The sequence below is a fragment of the Camellia sinensis genome, chromosome 10 (assembly GCF_055761805.1).
Source record: "Camellia sinensis isolate YWXY chromosome 10, ASM5576180v1, whole genome shotgun sequence".
NCBI lineage: Eukaryota > Viridiplantae > Streptophyta > Magnoliopsida > Ericales > Theaceae > Camellia > Camellia sinensis.
The window spans coordinates 11,531,216-11,547,865 of record NC_138970.1 but is presented as its reverse complement, the minus strand read 5'-3'; the positions used below and the strand labels follow the sequence as shown (position 1 = coordinate 11,547,865).

Sequence of the window (16,650 nt, the reverse complement as noted above, 5' to 3'; positions counted from 1 at the left end):
ATACCCAAATACGGGACACGTTGCGACGTATCAAAATGAAGCAAAATTTCCGAACAATTGCGGTAAGCACTCCAACCAGTTTATACATTTGACACTATTGACCCACTTGTCTTGAACATACAATGTCAGACTTCATTTATGCATTTCTATGATTAGGTGGAGTTTGATTATAGTAACGACGAAAGTGACGTCGATGATGCTGAAATAGATGCATACCATGTCGATAACCAACAAAAAGAACAATACGATGGAGTCCGTATGACCAACGTAGAGTCCGACATTCGTGAACTGAAGGAAATGATGAAGCAAGTTCTTTAGAACCAAATAGATTTAATAGAGATGTTGCGACATTTCCAAGGCAAGCAAGTTGTTGACAATGACAAGGTAATCTATCCAATCATTACGCAAATTTGACAGAGTTGAGCCACATCATTTGAAGATGATTTATAAGACTAAGTTGACATATGTGTTTGTATGATTAGGTGGAAGGCAATGATGTGTGTATCATTAACCTCTCCTCCAATGTTGCTGAATTGAAGGAAATACTGAAGTAACTGCCTCAACATTTCAATTTGGGCTGCAACAAACCGTTGACTGAACAAACCAATTTAGCTAAACTAAAGCAAATGCTACAACACGTCATCGAAGGTATATTCTCTACACCACAACCGGCAGGCGTGGACAAATAGGGTGTGGACCCTTCTGTTAGGGTGGAGGCACATGACGATGGCGTGGCCAAACCATCTGATGAAGTTAACCCAATGGAGTATAATATTTTAGATGTACAAGGGGTGGATCACCAACAACAGAATGTGAAGGGAACCTTGGCAAGGGACAAAAATGATTTCCATGATGGACATAAGCTGAACATCAAAAAAGGTGGGGACAACCAGAAGAAGGGAGGCCTTCACTTGGGGGAAACATATGAAACTGAAGATAAATACACTCCTGAGCTTCAGTTACTAGGCGTGAAGAAAGTGGCGTGCGATGTGCATACTTCTCCTACTAAGATTGGCCAACTATTGGGAGTAACTGGAATCGTTAGAGGAAGAGGAAAGGGAAGAGCAAGAGGAAAAGGAAAAGGAAAAATGCGCGGAAGAGGAGTTCAAGCCACTAAGGTCGAGGATATGCATTTGTGCATCGATAGCAAAACAAATAGTGGAGTTTCAGAAAGAAAATTACGAATTCACGACATCAGTTCACCTTTGGATGGTGATGGTCTGAATAAGGCGAACAAGGTACAAATATTGCCTTTAATGCCCCACAAGTTCTAAATAACCAATTCATGCCCACATCAATAATGTGAATCAAATATTGCCTTCATCCCTGTGATGACGCAGCAGATGCGAACATAAAGTTAAATGCTCGGATGGGTATCACCACAGTTTTTAAAATTCCAATCTACCGCTACTTAGTGAAATCTGCGACGAGGTTTATGTTCGGTTTCCTGCTAAGTTAGGCGATGCACAAAAGGGCTTCAATCCGTGGTACCACTGCACATTTCATAAGGGGCGAGGGCCCCGGACGGAGGACTGTTTGCCCTTAAAGCAACACTTGGAGGAGTTAGTCGTAGCCGGTCACTTGGACCGTTACATCGATGGGGGCGTCAGGGCTGCGCACCACACTCCGGCTGAGCCAAGTGGTTCGGATGACCTAGAGGCACCCTCCAAGGAGTGGTCAATGTGATCCATGGTATAGTAGAGCCGGCACGGGTATGCGAGCTTCGAGGGATGATCAAACAGGTGAAACATATGAGGGAAGTTTTGTCAGTCTAGCCCGCAGTCAAAAGAGGCAAGACCGAGGAGAAAAATGCTTCTCAAGTAGGGATCTTGAGTGCATTCAAACGCCGCACAGTGATACCCTAGTGGTCACCCTTTGCGTCAGGGACTTCGTTGTTAAGTGCATCCTAATCAACTAAGGCAACTCGGTCAAGATCATGTACTACGATGTCTTCAAGAAGCTCAAACTTTGAGATATAGACTTGGCTCCGGCAACTTCACCACTGGTTAGTTTTAACTCACAACCGGAGTGGCCAATGGGAAAGATAATCCTACTAGTCAAAGCCGGATCTGAGGTCAAATAGGTGGAGTTCTGGGTATTGAAGGCGCCGTCCACATACAATCTGATCCTTGGTAGAGGATGGCTTCACGCCATGCAAGTGGTAGCGTCAACCTACCACCAGGTCATGAGGTTCCCCTCGGCTACGAGGGAAGTAGAGGAGATTTGGGGCGATCAAGTCATGGCGAAGCAGTGTTTCGTGGCAGTGAATAGGAGCCGAGCTGCCAAAGGCTTTGTGCAAATGACCGAAGGTCTGGAAGACCAAGGGGTCCTGGATGACGTGGGCACTAGGGCCGAGGAAAAGGCTGTTGAAGAGTTGGTAGAGATACGGATCGACACAGAAAATCCTAACAAGTTCTTTTTGCTGGGATCTAGCCTGACTGCCCAAGAAAGTGCTGAGATGGTGGAGTTCCTGGTAGCGAATATCGAAGTCTTTGCATGGACGCCATACGACATGCCCAGCATTGATCCAAGCTTTATTTCCCACCAACTCAATGTCTTCCCGGATGTGCGTCCTGTCATTCAAAGAACGAGGAGATCGCCTTTCATCACGCCGAGGTAGTCGCGAAGGAAGTCAAGAGCCTGCTAGAAGCTAGGGCAATTCAGGAAGTGCGTTACCCTCGGTGGGTTTCGAACACGGTCGTAGTACCCAAGAAGAATGAGAAGTGGCGAGTTTGCGTTGAATACAAGACGGTCAACCGAGCTTGCCCTAAAGACAGTTTTCCTCTGTCCAGAATAGACCAGCTAGTGGATCTTATAGTCGGACATAACCGGTTCAGTTTCTTAGATGCCTATCGTGGTTATCACCAGATCGCCATGCATGTACCCGACCACGAGATAACCTCTTTCAATACCCTAAGGGGATTGTTCTACTATAGAGTCATGCCTTTTGGTTTGAAAAACGCCGGGGCCACTTTCCAGAGGATAGTGACCAAGATGTTCACCCCTCTGCTAGGCCGCACGATGGAGGCTTACATCGATGACATGGTGGTCAAAAGCAAGCAGCAAACCGACCACTTATCCGACCTAGCCGAGATGTTCGCCATTCTCAAACAACACAAGCTTCGCCTGAATACGTCAAAGTGTGCCTTCAGCGTAGGATCAGGGAAATTCCTGGGCTTCTTAGTCACAAATCGAGGCATCAAAGCGGACCCCTCACAAATTAAAGCCATACAAGAATTAAAGTAGCCCAACTCGGCAAAGGACGTGCAACATCTTACCGGTATGGCAGCCGCACTTAATCGATTCATAAGCTGGTTATCAGATTGTTGCCGCCCTTTCTTTCGAGCCTTGAAGTCCAAGTTTTCATGGGACAAGGAATGTGACAGGGCCTTGGTCGAGCTCAAAATGTATTTGTCTTCCATCCTACTCTTGGTGAAGAACTCTACCTTTATCTGGCAGTTTCTCAACATGCAGTTAGTGCAGTGCTTGTCCGGTCAGAAGGCATCCAACATCTCCCTATCTTTTACATGAGCAAAACCTTGCTACCGGCGAAGTCGAGGTACTTGCCGTTGGAAAAACTTTCTTTGGCGCTAGTGATGGCCTACAGGATATTAGCGCACTACTTTCATGCTCACACAATCGTGGTGTTGACGGAATTCCCTCTGAAAGCCTTATTTGAACAGGCGGATTTCTCCGGTCGAATTTTGAAGTGGGCAGTCGAATTGGGGCAATTCGACATTAAGTTTCAACCCCGAACCGCCATTAAAGCCCAAGCCTTGGCCGACTTTGTTGCTGAATTCTCACCTGGAATTCACCCGGTATGCCCGATGGATCTTACCGCAACAGCCGGGGTGGCGAGTGTAAGCCTAACGAAAATTGCACAACAGACTGATGTTGGCGACGCAGAACTTGTGCGCCCGTCCACAGAACCTTCAGTCGGAAGTGTACTTCAGCTCGGCAATGCGACGATAGACTTGGGAATAACAGATCAACCTGTTGGGTCTGGCATAGCATCGTCGATGAGGGATGAAGACGTGTCTGTTAAAATAGTCAGCAGCGAGCTTGAAGCCGAGCAGTCCAGCGACCGTGATCCCATCAACCTTCAAGCCTCCTAGGACCCCTTAGAATGTTGGAAACTCTTCGTTGGTAAAATGTGAAAACTTTTTGTAGATGGCGCCTCAAATTGGCACGGCGCCGGGCTAGGCATAGTTTTGATCTCGCCGAACGGTCTAACCATCGAAAACTCTATCACACTTGGATTCCCAGCATCAAACAACGAGGCTAAATACGAAGCACTGCTGGCCGGACTTAAAAGCGCGCTCCAGTTGCGAGCATCCGAGCTGATGGTCTACAGCGACTCCCAACTTGTTGTCAACCAAGTGTCTGGAGTGTAGGAAGCCAAAGATGACAGAATGACCAAGTACCAAGCTTTAGTGAGAGAACACATCAAGGAATTCCAAGCAATAAGAGCCCAACAAATTGGCTGTGAAGAAAACGGCCGAGCGGATGAGTTGGCCGGTTTAGCTTCCATGTTCGACAATTCAACTCCTAGTCCTCTTCTGATCGAGTTTCTTCCAAGGCCTAGTATTGAGGACTCCGAGCAGACGGAAGTACTCTGCACCGAGCTTGGCCCCTCTTGGATAGACCCTATCATCATTTTTCTAAAAGAATGGACCTTTCCGGCCGATAAAAAGGAAGCACATAAAGTCCGAGTGAAGTCTGAGCGGTTTTGGCTCTCTCCATCTAGCGCTTTATACAAGCAGTCATTTGCCGGTCTGTACCTCAAGTGTGTTCATCCAAACTGCGTAGAAGCCTTCCTTTACGAGATCCACGAAGGCATGTGCGAAAGTCACATCGGGGGGAGATCTTTGGCTTACTACGCTATTTCCCAAGGATACTGGTGGCCGTGCAAGCAGGCAGACGCGCATAAATATGTTCGAAAATGCGAAAAATGCCAAAAATTCGCCCACCAAATTCACCAGCCGGCTAAAGAACTTCTCCCCCTTACAAGTCCTTGGCCGTTCGCAATGTGGGGGCTAGACATAGTGGGACCACTTCCAACAGCGCTAGGCAACCGGAAGTTCTTCATTGCGGCGACAGATTACTTCACCAAATGGGTTGAAGTCGAGCCCTTAGCGACCATCAAAGAAAAGGATGTCAAGCGGTTTGTGTGGCAGAACGTGATAACGCGGTTTGGCGTCCCCAAGGCTTTGATATCTGATAATGGCACCCAGTTTGACAGGCGCCTGTTTAGAGGATTTTGTGAGGAATTGAAGATAGAATTCTACAATTCCACCTCGGCCTACCCTCAGTCCAACAGCCAAGCTGAAGCATCGAACAAGACCATTCTAGATGGGTTGAAGAAAAGGCTTGAGAAAGCCAAAGGCAAATGGGTTGAGGAACTCCCTAGTGTCCTCTGGGCATATCGAATGACCCTAAGACGCTTGACTGGGGAGACCTCTTTAGCCCTGGCATATGGCATTGAGGTGGTCATTCCACTAGAGATCGACATGCCCACCATCCGCAGCGAAAATTTTGAGCCCGAGATAAATTCTACAGCCATCGCCTTGGAATTGGATCTAGCTGACGAGCGCCGAGAAAAGGCACTAATTCACGTGGCCGCATATCAACAAGAATTGTCCAGAAAATACAACAAGACAGTGCACCCCAGACTATTTAAAGTCGGGGATTGGGTTTTAAGGAAAATGATGGGCAACACGCTGGTGCCGGGCGAAGGCAAGTTAGGGGCAAACTAGGAAGGGCCTTACAGGATAATCGGTCTGGCGGGCAAGGGGGCATACCACTTAGAGGACTTGGATGGCAAAAGCATACCCCGGCCATGGAGTGCGGCCAACCTCAAGCTGTACTATTTTTAGTCTTTGTCTTTTGTCTATAATTTTTTTGTGAAGGGACAAGTTTTCCCTTTATTTCTGAATGAAATACTCCATTTGCCAATATAGCCCTGTTTGGTACAGTTTTTTTTCCAGCTTATTTCAGCTTTCAGCTTAATTTAAGTTATTTTGATGTGTTTGGTTTAACTTAACAATGCAGCTTATAACTTTTTGTAAGTCAGAAATCAGCTTATTCTTTGAGTGGGGCAGGAGAAGCTTAATTTATAAGTCAGAAATCAGCTTATATTCATAGTTATAAGTTATAAGCTGTTAAGGCATAAGCTATAAGCACTTTCCCACAGTTCTACCAAACAGGGCCTATAATATAAATGAATTATTTCTGCTTATGAAGTTTGTTGTGTTCGAAGTAATGTAGTGAATGAGGGGCAACAACCTCTAAAGCCAAGATGATTTACCCCGGCTAGAAGAGTTGATGATTTGCTTAACTCCTAAGGTTAGCTGAGATAATTTACCTCAGCTAGAAGAGTTAATGATTTGCTTAACTCTGAGGTTTTAGCCGAGATGATTTACCCCGGCAAGAAGAGTTGATAATTTGCTAAATTCTGAGGTTTTAGCCGAGATGATTTACCCCGACTAGAAGAGTTGATGATTTTCTTAACTCCTAGGTTTTACCCGAGATGATTTACCTCGGCTAGAAGAGTTGACGATTTGCTCAACTCTTAGGTTTTAGCCGATATGATTTATCCCGTCAAGAAGAGTTGATGATTTGCTCAACTCTGAAGTTTTAGCTGAGATGATTTACACCGGCTAGAAGAGTTGATGATTTGCTCAACTCTTAGGTTTAGCCAAGATGATTTATCCCGTCTAGAAGACTTGATGATTTGCTCAACTCTGAAGGTTTTGTCGAGATGATTTACGCCGGCTGGAATAGTTGATGATTCAAGTAAGTTAGCCGTGGTGTTTTATCCCGGTTGATGGAAATAGTATATAGTCGGGATGTTTTACCCCGGCTGGAAGAGTTAGTGATCTAAAATCTAGATAAATTTCTTGTCTTTGACGGCCGAGATAATTTTCTCGGTTCAATCAGTTTACGCTGGGCAAGAATAACACTGTTAAATGAAAAACTACGGCAAACATTGCAAGAGTATAGGCAAAATGAGAACTTTTCATTGAATAGAAAATTTGGTACATGTAGTGAGGCTTGTAGCCCGGTTACAAAAATTCAAACAAAAAAAAAAAGAAAAAAAAAAGAGACAAGTCTAAACTACGCTAATGGGGAAAGGTCGGCAAACTCATCCCCGGCTCCTTCCGTCGCGACCTCTAGGTCAACAACAGCAGCCTTTTCCTTTCCGAGCTCCTACTTGCTGCCCTCGTCCTCGGTTTCTTTTTCTGCCTCCTCTTACAAAGTGTTGAAGACTTCGTTGGCGTAAGGAATCAGATAGACCGGCAGGAAGGCCAGGGGAGGAGAAGCAAACACCTCGGTCTCAGATCCTTGGCCGAGTTTTTCACAAGCGGCCTTCCAACCGAACTTGAAGTAAATGTCCTTGGTGGCTTCGACTTGCTTGGTGTAGTTGTCCTCGGCCTCCTGGAAACCGAGATTGTTGGCCTTGTCCACAGCGGCCTTCCTCACCTCTTTTTCGGCTGTGAGTTGGGCTTGTAGCTTGTCCCTCTCTTGCTTGGCCCTGCCGAGTTGGCCAAGGAGTCTTGCGTTGTCAGCATTGGCCATTTCAAGTGAAGCCTTTGCCCGGCCAAGCTCAGCGGCCACGTTTTTACTGGCGTTATTCAGCTCGGTGACTTTGTGGCGCAAGTTCACTATTCGATCCATGACCATGTGTTGTTTTTCAAGGGCCTGTAACAAGAAAGATTTAAGCCAAAATCAGAAGACAAACCCAGCTCGGCAAAAGCGAAATAAGAAGACAAACCGAAGTAATAACAAGACATGGCAGGGTTTAGAAAACATACCCTGGTCATGGATTTGACCGCGAATTTGACGAGCCGAGTGTTTGGTACGTGTTCGCTTCTGGTCATGTCACTCGGCAGAAGCAACGCCTTTGATAAGTCGAAGGCAATGAGATGCTCCTTGTCACCCTTGATGGAAACAGTAACCGGGATCTCCTTGCCCCGATGTTTCAACTCCGGCCTCCAGGCTGCAACTGGTTCGGCCTCCCGCGTCGTTTGTTCAGTGCTCAGTTCGGCAACAAGCTCGGCGGAGGGATCAGCCGACCGTGCTCTCTTGCCAGCTCAACGCAACTCGGAGGGGGCGACCGTGGAAGACAGGGCGATCATGGTCCTCGAGCTCTGGCCGACTGATGGGGCTGGAGGTGGAATCTCGGTTGAGGTAGAGGTGTTCAAGTTCTTGATCCTGCTCCTTTTTGCCATTTCTTCTTTTCGGTCAGCCATATTAGGGGCACGTTTGGCAGACTAGGATCAGGAGAAGGAGATGGAGCTCAAAGAAAGTCAGTGACCTTACTCCTGTGCGGTGCTGAATAGCGGTAGGAGGGGACGTAGCCGAGAAGATCGTGACAATCTCGGTGTCGATACTGCAGCACGGTTCGAATGACCGCCTCATTTGGGTTGAAGTAATTCGCTTGTAAGGCTTCAATAACTGCAAGGAAAAGAGCGATTAGCACAAAATAGTAAAGGAAAGTAATTTGACCGGTTAGTGAACACGACTTACATGTCAAACCGAAGTTTTTGTTGATGTACCAGCCAGGCATATCAGCCGTCTCATAATTCCCAGTTACCAAAAAGAAGTCGTCATCATGCATATCTTTATCCGGGGTGCCGGTTACTAGTTCTTCCTTGCCCGGTCTAATTTTTAAATAATAGCTAAACCCGTCGGTTGTGTGCCCGGGGGTGTATTGGCGCAAAATCTCAGCTAGTCCTAAGTTCAGGCCAAGCCGGTTGTTCAGCTCGGCTACCCCGTTTATTATTCTGAATGTATTTGTCGAAACTTGTGTTGGCGCTAGCCTGGTACGCCTAAGGAACTCACACATTAGCGGCTGAACCGGTAAGCGTAAGCCTCTTTTGACTATGGACAGCACGGTGAAGGGCATTGGTCCAGTCTGCCCCATGGGGTGGTATCCTCTTCACCGAGCTCAAGGTAGACGTCTGTGGGGACGCCATATTCCTCCCGGAACACGGCTAGTGCGCCCGATGTGTCAACGAGGAAGCGGTAATGCCCCATGTGAAGCCTGCTGGTTTCAGCATGGCTATGTTGGTTTGGCAGAGTTTCGTTCGATGGTTGCTCGGCCTTTGAGAGCATCGGTGTTAGTTTCTGGTCTCCTAGGACTCTGCAATAAAAGGCAAGTATAAGTGATAGCGCGGTTATGCAAACGAGCTTGACTTTAGCTCGGTCATAGGAAATGCAGCAGCATCTCAGTCACAGTGGTATACCAGAAGTTCGGTCGCTCAAGCGGACCAGATATTAACCCGGTCGAGCGATCTAGCATTCTGTCACCTCGATTCCCACACAAGTCTTAAAAAACTTATAACTTGCTCGGCTCTATTATGGTTTGGGATCAAATGAAGACTAGGATCTCGGTTGGTCCTAGATTTTAGCACCTTCATCACAAAAGATGATGAACAGTTCCATGGATGGTTTTTTGTGATTACAGTGGGAAGGAGCCCTAACCTAGCTTCATTCGACGCCTTAAAACCCCACAATCGTTATGCCCTAGACTCGCCTATGTGGGATGATTTCTAAGAATAAGAAGGACTTACCAGTTCAGGGACGGAGGACCCTTCCGCGCGACGTTGATGAGTCCAGATCTGCCAAGAAGATGCTTCAAGTATGGTTGCGATATAGCTTTGGACCACAAGGTTGCAAGGAGAGGAAGATGAGCAGTAGAATGAGACAGTGAAGGGGCATACGATATATATATATATATATATGGAAGCAGAAAAGGAACCAAAATTTGAAACTGAAGAGACGGCGTGTGGCGGCTGGGTTGGCTATTCGAGGCCAATGAATGAGTGACGCGTGTCTGTAATAACGGCGGCGTCAGTACTGAAAAGACAGGCTGGTAAGTCGAGGCGCCGACCGAGCAAGTCAAGAGACCGAGCATGCGGCTTAGTGCGGCTAATGCCTTGCAGTGTAAGGCCGGTAGAGGAACAACCCCGATCGGAGCATGTAATCCCGGTCACGCTAGTGCGGACAGAATTAAGGGGCAATTGAGAGGGAGATTTCATAATTTGGCCTTGGTCTGTGGTAATGGCTGGGCTAAAATGGGTCCAAGTGTGTTTGGGCCGAGCTGGCTTGGGCCGATCCAAGGGGAGTTTGCTCGGTTAAAGTCCAGGCCCCATTTGGTCGAGATGATTCTCTATTAGCCCGGTCTCTATTGTTCGCTCGTTTAGCTCGGCGAATGAGGTCCTCCGCAGACCGACCCAATCAAACAAGAGCTTGGTCATAGCGGAGGGCTACTGAGCTCAATCGTAATGGAGCTCGGCAAGGAGCACGGCTTGTCTCGTAAAGTAACACGGTCGTAGGAGGCTGGGTTAGTGTCGCCGGGCTGCCCGTTCGCTCCAACGCCATTTGGCGGTTTGATTAGGTGGTGTTTAGCTGAATTTGCGCTGACACGTGGGAGAGCGTGATAGGAGAGCAGGTCCACGCGTCAATGGGCTAATGGATGTAGAGGTGAGCGCAAAAAGTATATAAACGTGACTGCGCTCCCCAAGCGGAAGATGGAACACCTGCTGATGAGAGAGACTCTTGCACATTGTCTTCTTTTCTCCCTCTTTCTCTCTCTCTCTCTGAGTGTGTGCTAACTTGACCGCTGGAGGGGTTTTCCGACAACACACCGTCGCGTAGCTCACCTTCGTTGTGTTCACAGGACAATCAGAGGAAGGTGCAGCTTGGACACGAGAAGTACGGGTGGCGTCGAACATTTCCTCCCCGTACATATATGTTTCTAAAGAGGAAGATTTTATTGGACACATTATCATTCTACTATACAAACTAGAAAGCACACAATAAATAGGGATTTTTGTGATAGATCCCTCTTAATCAGTTTTGCTGTGTGAACGACGAGTCGACGAGGCCTACACTAGGCACATGACAATTACAAAAATACCCTTGTTTGCTAAATTTGGTTTTCAATTTGTTTTTTTTAATCATCCTGTTCAAATTTATCAAACATGACTACCTTCCCCCCCAACTCTACAGAATTAACTTGAACAATTAGAACTTGACCAAATTTTAGGCGTGGCCCATTTTTGACTATACATACATTTTTACAAATAAACTGTCCAAGACTCATTTTTGTAGATGTCTTTTCACAATAATTGTGATGGAGAAAATACCAATTCAAATTGAATAGATTCAAAATGATGTTCCTGCATAGATTGGGATTTTGAATTTTCTCATTTTCATTCATTAAATAATATTTAATTATTTGAAAAGTCTATTTTAAATTGTCCAATTGTAAATAGTTAGTTACCAGAATCTAATTATAATTTTCCTTTTTCCCAATGAAAACTTGTTTGAAATTATGAAGGTGAGACAAAGCTTCAATGTTTCCGCAATAAAGACTATTTTATAATAAACTCTTAGGAAACCACAGTATAGAACAAAAAGCTCAAAAACCATGATCATAGAAATCCTCCCCGGAGCACCTAAATCAACGATAGTAAGCATATATTTTTATGTACTAATTATTTATTTGGTAAGCCTATCTCTGTAGATGTTTGTACAAATAGCTATTTTTTAATCATTCACGCATATATTTTTGGGTGCATTAAAAAAAAAAAAAAATAGGAATTTTAGTGATAGGTCTCTCTTAATAAGTTTTTCTGTGCGAAGGATGGTGCTTACACTACACTCATAACAACTACAAAAATAAGGTTTGTTTCCTAAATTTAGTTTTTAAACTTTAAAATGTCCTTACTTTTTTTAATCATCTTGTCAAGATTGGTCAAACATGAACTGAATGTGAAATTCTATAAAATAATTGACAAATATTCATTATTGTTTGTTTTCGGACAATAAAATTTCACTATACAAAATTGATTGCCTATGAAGTATGGATACTTTGAAAAAATATCGTACCCGTACCGGATATTTATTGGCGTATAATACCTTGTATGGTATTTCTGCATACGTATCGAGTACACACAGGCCTAGCCCTGAGGGCAGGCCAAAGAGGCCTGCGCCTTGGGCCCCCAGATTTGGGCTGAAAATAGGGCCCCAAAATATGATTTTATGTTTTAGATATTAAAAAAAAAATCCAAATACTACAAGCCCAATTGTATATGGGGCCTAAAAAAAACAAAATATATCATGACAAATTAGAGGCCCAACTGACATGGGCCCAAAAACAAGAAACACATTATAATTTATAATACCCACCGAGGCTAAGAACGTGGATCACTGAAAGAAAATAAACATTAGAAAATTAGAAATTTTCTAGAAGTATATTAGAAAATTTCTAAAAATTAGAAAATTAGAAAATTAGAAAATTTGTGGATTTGTGATTATATAGAGTAGTCATGTCTCTTAGGAAGTATATTTTGGATGTGAAAAAAGGAAAAAGAAGCAAAAATTAAAAAAATTTATTCAATCTCAATCGGGAGCGCTTGATAAATTTTTTGGTAGTAAGAAACAAATAAAAAGTTTATGTTTGGTTGATGAAGCAGTTGTTGTAATTAAATTTTTTTGTGACTATAAACAAATAAAAAAGTTATTGTAACTTATTGTTTTATCCATCAATTTTTTTTTTTTTTTTAATATAAGAAAGGCCTCATTTCCGAAGGTCACCTTGGGCCCCCTAAATCTCAGGGCCGGCCCTGAGTACACGAAACACGTACTCAAATTTTTTTCTTCTTAATTTTTGGCGTACTTAGACGTACCTAGTATATATCCAAACCGTATCGTACCTCAGTTGAAACAATCTTTTCTTCTACTACAAAGATAAAACTCTTTTCACTAGACTTCTTTTTTAATTTTAATTTTATGCTTAGCATGATTTTAAAATTAAATTATGGTTTGTAAATTATTTAATATATTGACATTTAGTTTTGATTTATACCTTTACTTTTAACATTAAATATTAATTATAAGTTGGATCTTAACAAATTAAACCATTTAATTAATTTTTGCATTACTCTAAATTAAAAATAAATATTTTTTTACAAGCGTATCAGGATGTATCTATACCTTACTTTTTTTTAGATTTTACCGTATCAACGTATCCACATCATATCAATACTAGTATTTGTATCCGTACTTCATAGCTGATGACATAAGCTATAAGCAAATTACGACCAATTTAATTGTATAGTTTTTGTTGGGATCAATTTTCTTGATGTAATGGTTTGCAATTTTTATAGTCTAATAAATACCTTTTTATGGTTAATTAGCCTTCTTCCCATTGCACACGGACAAAGAAAGAACACAAGAATGAGAATTATAGCAATTGACTATACTTGTATCATATACTACTAAAATGATTCTTATTGATCAAGTACATATTTCCAGATTGTTGTGATTCTGGAGGTCTGGACTACAATTCAATGCAAGGAAAGCCAATTCATCCTGCGTCAATAAACAAATCTACCGAGTTATGTGAGCAATGAACGAATTCAATTCCATTCGAGAAACACCACCTTCCTCTACCGCCTTCCGGGTGGCACCTCCCAGTTCCTCTGCCCTCTTCCTCATCTCCTCCCCTTCTCTTGATGCCATTAGCTTCTTGACAGCTTCTGCAATGGTTGATGAAGCCACCATCCCCTCCTGAAGGTCTGCCCATTGTTTAACAGCCACACCAGCCTTCAATATGTCTGTCACGAGAAATGCATTCCTTGGTTGTTCCGAATGCATCGGCCAGGCTACTATCGGCACTCCCATGGTGATGCTCTCCAGGCATGAATTCCATCCACAGTGACTCATGAACCCGCCTGTAGATTGGTGCGCCAAAATTTCCAGTTGAGGTGCCCAATCTCTCACCACCAGTCCAACTCCTTTCAGTCTCTCTTCATAACCTTCTGGCAATACTTCAGCTCTCTTAACATCACCTGCGAAAATGTCACCTTTATCGGCATCTCTCAACACCCAGATGAATTTTTGTCCGCTCTGTTCCAGCCCAATGGCGAGCTCTTTGATCTGTGGATTTGTCAGTGCAGTTGTCGTTCCAAATGAAACATATAACACAGATTTTGGGTCTTGTTTGTCAAGCCATTCCAAACATTTGTGTTGGCTATTTGTGTTTCTGCCATCATCTACTGCTTCGGTGTTCAATGGCCCAACTGCCCATATCTGTTTGTTTTTGTCAGACTGTACCTCTTTCCATAAATCAATGTAAGTACCTTCGATTGATCTGCACGAGTTGATGATAGTTCCAGATGTAGATTTCAAAAAATCAGTTTGGATGGCTACGAAATTCAGGACCTCGGAAGGGACACATCCTTCAGCAGATGGTAACCCTTGTGGTTCATCTACGTGGAAAGGCTTTCCCATCATTTGCCATTGGTCGAAGAATGAAGAGAACGTGCTAATGGGGTAAAAACTATAGGTTTCAGCATTTGGTAGGGTAGCGGTGTCCTGAACCACATAAGCCATGAGGACGTCGTGGACAACAATAACTCTTCTAGCCATGGGGGAGATTTTGAGCAAGAATTCAGTCATGGGGTCGCGGAGTTGCAAAGAGGCTTCAAAGGATGGTAGAAGATGTGATGGAAATTTAGAATTGGGGTCGGGTGGAGGCGAGAGGAAAGGAGGGGTAGGGAGCTCATGGAAATGGATTTGGGCATAGGAAAGGCGGTTTGTGTCATTGAAGCGGAGTTTAGCCTGGTGCACGTGGGTGGCAGAGCCAACATAGTGAATCGGTATGTTGTAGGAGGAAATTAGGCAGGAGAGCTGGAGGACCTGGTTGAGGTGGCTATACATTGGAAAAGGCACCATGATTACAACCACTTCAGCTTGCTTGGAGGCATGGCTTGGATGTTGGTTATGAACCTCCATGGATGACTATATTTTCTGAAAGTGAGTTTCTGACTCTCCCATCTCTTTGAAATGAGTTGGTTCTTTTTATAGGAATTTGTGATATTAACTGCTACAAAAATGACACATAACACTCATAGGCGTGCCGGCCAAGGAATATTATAGAATATTTGATAAGTATTATATGTTTATAGTCTCTAATCAATTATTATTTATCTTATCTTTTTATATTTTTTTATATCAATTATTATTTATCATGTCTATAATTTTTAATTATTTATTATTTATTATATCTTTTTATATTTTTTATTTATCCAACACAATACTTCACTTATTTAATTATCTTTCTCTCTGATCACAATATCATAAAGTATGACAGTCTTTATATTTCGAAATTACTCCATCATCATTGATCATTTCTGTGGCAGCTTTTTTTATTATTGTTCTGATACTGATAATATCAATTCTATAATTGATTTTATTTATTTATTTTGGTTTAAATTAAACCTATAGACGCAAACCCGTTTGTCCATTTCTTCTTCTAATAATAATTTTTGATTTATTTATTTTTTGGTCTTCTAGTAGTCAGTATATAGGACAAAATTATATTGTTATTATAAAATATTAAAGACAAATGGTGCACAAGGAGATTTGAGGCTATTTAGTCACAAAAGATAAAATAAGTTATTTTAGTCACAATAAATAAATCATCGCATCCAACTCATAATCATTACGTTATTCTCTCATAAAAAAAGTCAAAAAAGTCAAAAAGTCAAAAAATCCTTCCCAAACTAAGCTTTTTAACTCAGATTAAAATAGTTAAAAAAATAAAAAAATTAAAAGTCAATCCACTTCTCAAACGGAGAGTGATAATATCAGGATATAGGACTCTTTTTAGAAGAATATAAAAAGTTAAAAAATTAGTTTTTAACTTATTTTTAATTATATTATTTTTTTAATTTTTTTTTTTAAAAAAATTAAAAAATTAATTTTTAAACAACTTCCCAAAATAACACAGAATGAATAATCCACGAAGAGAAGGGGTTTTCTCAGCACAGGCCGGCTTTCCGCACAAGCGTCGGTTTGTTCTGGGAAAATTGATTAAAAAAAAAGACTTCAAAATTTTGTTAATTATTTATTAATTTATAATAAAAAAATCATTGAAAAGTGTATCAATAAATTCAGTTATGATTTAAAATTAATAGATAATTGATATGATAAATTATTTAAAAATAACAGATAGTTATTTTTTAACAGTAGAAATTAAAAAATTTATTGAAGTGATGAATTGTTTGAAATTATTGAATGGTTATTTTTCAAATGTCTGATTATATATAGAATACAATTAATTATACTACTTGTAGTTACTGTTTTCAAATTAAAATTGATTAAATCTTATCTTTATTCCACTATGTCAAATGAAATATTAAATATATTAGCAATTTTATCCATTGAAAATGATTTAACTTGTAAGTTGAATTATGCGAACTAGATTAGTACTTTTATAATTAAAAATGTGAGAAAAATGATGTTTAAATAATTTTTGTTAAAATTTATTTATTTATTTAGATTATTTTGATCATTTTTTTATTATAAATATTAATGTATATTTAAGTAAATTTTAATCAATATATATTATGAAAATAATCCTTTTACGAATAGTAATATCAAAAAAATAAATTAAATACATGATTATTTATAAAAAAAAATATGCATGAAGGTACTTTGTTAAAAGTTGGTTTTGATCCCCAAAGTCAAAGCCGCCATGTCTCAGTCGACGGTTGGATTTTTATTATTGTTATTTTTAGGCAAAAGTCAAAGCCGCCCTGTCTCAGTCGAAGGTTGGATTTTTATTATTATTTT

The 16,650-nt window shown here is 41.8% G+C and overlaps 1 protein-coding gene across 1 annotated transcript; it reads right to left on the bottom strand.

The window, feature by feature from the left end:
* Nucleotides 1-13,255: 13,255 nt before the first annotated feature.
* Nucleotides 13,256-14,934, bottom strand: LOC114322310 (zeatin O-glucosyltransferase). The gene has a single exon (XM_028269584.2). The coding sequence runs from the start codon at nt 14,806-14,808 to the stop codon at nt 13,402-13,404; it is 1,407 nt and encodes a 468-aa protein (XP_028125385.1). The 5' UTR covers nt 14,809-14,934; the 3' UTR covers nt 13,256-13,401.
* Nucleotides 14,935-16,650: the final 1,716 nt, after the last annotated feature.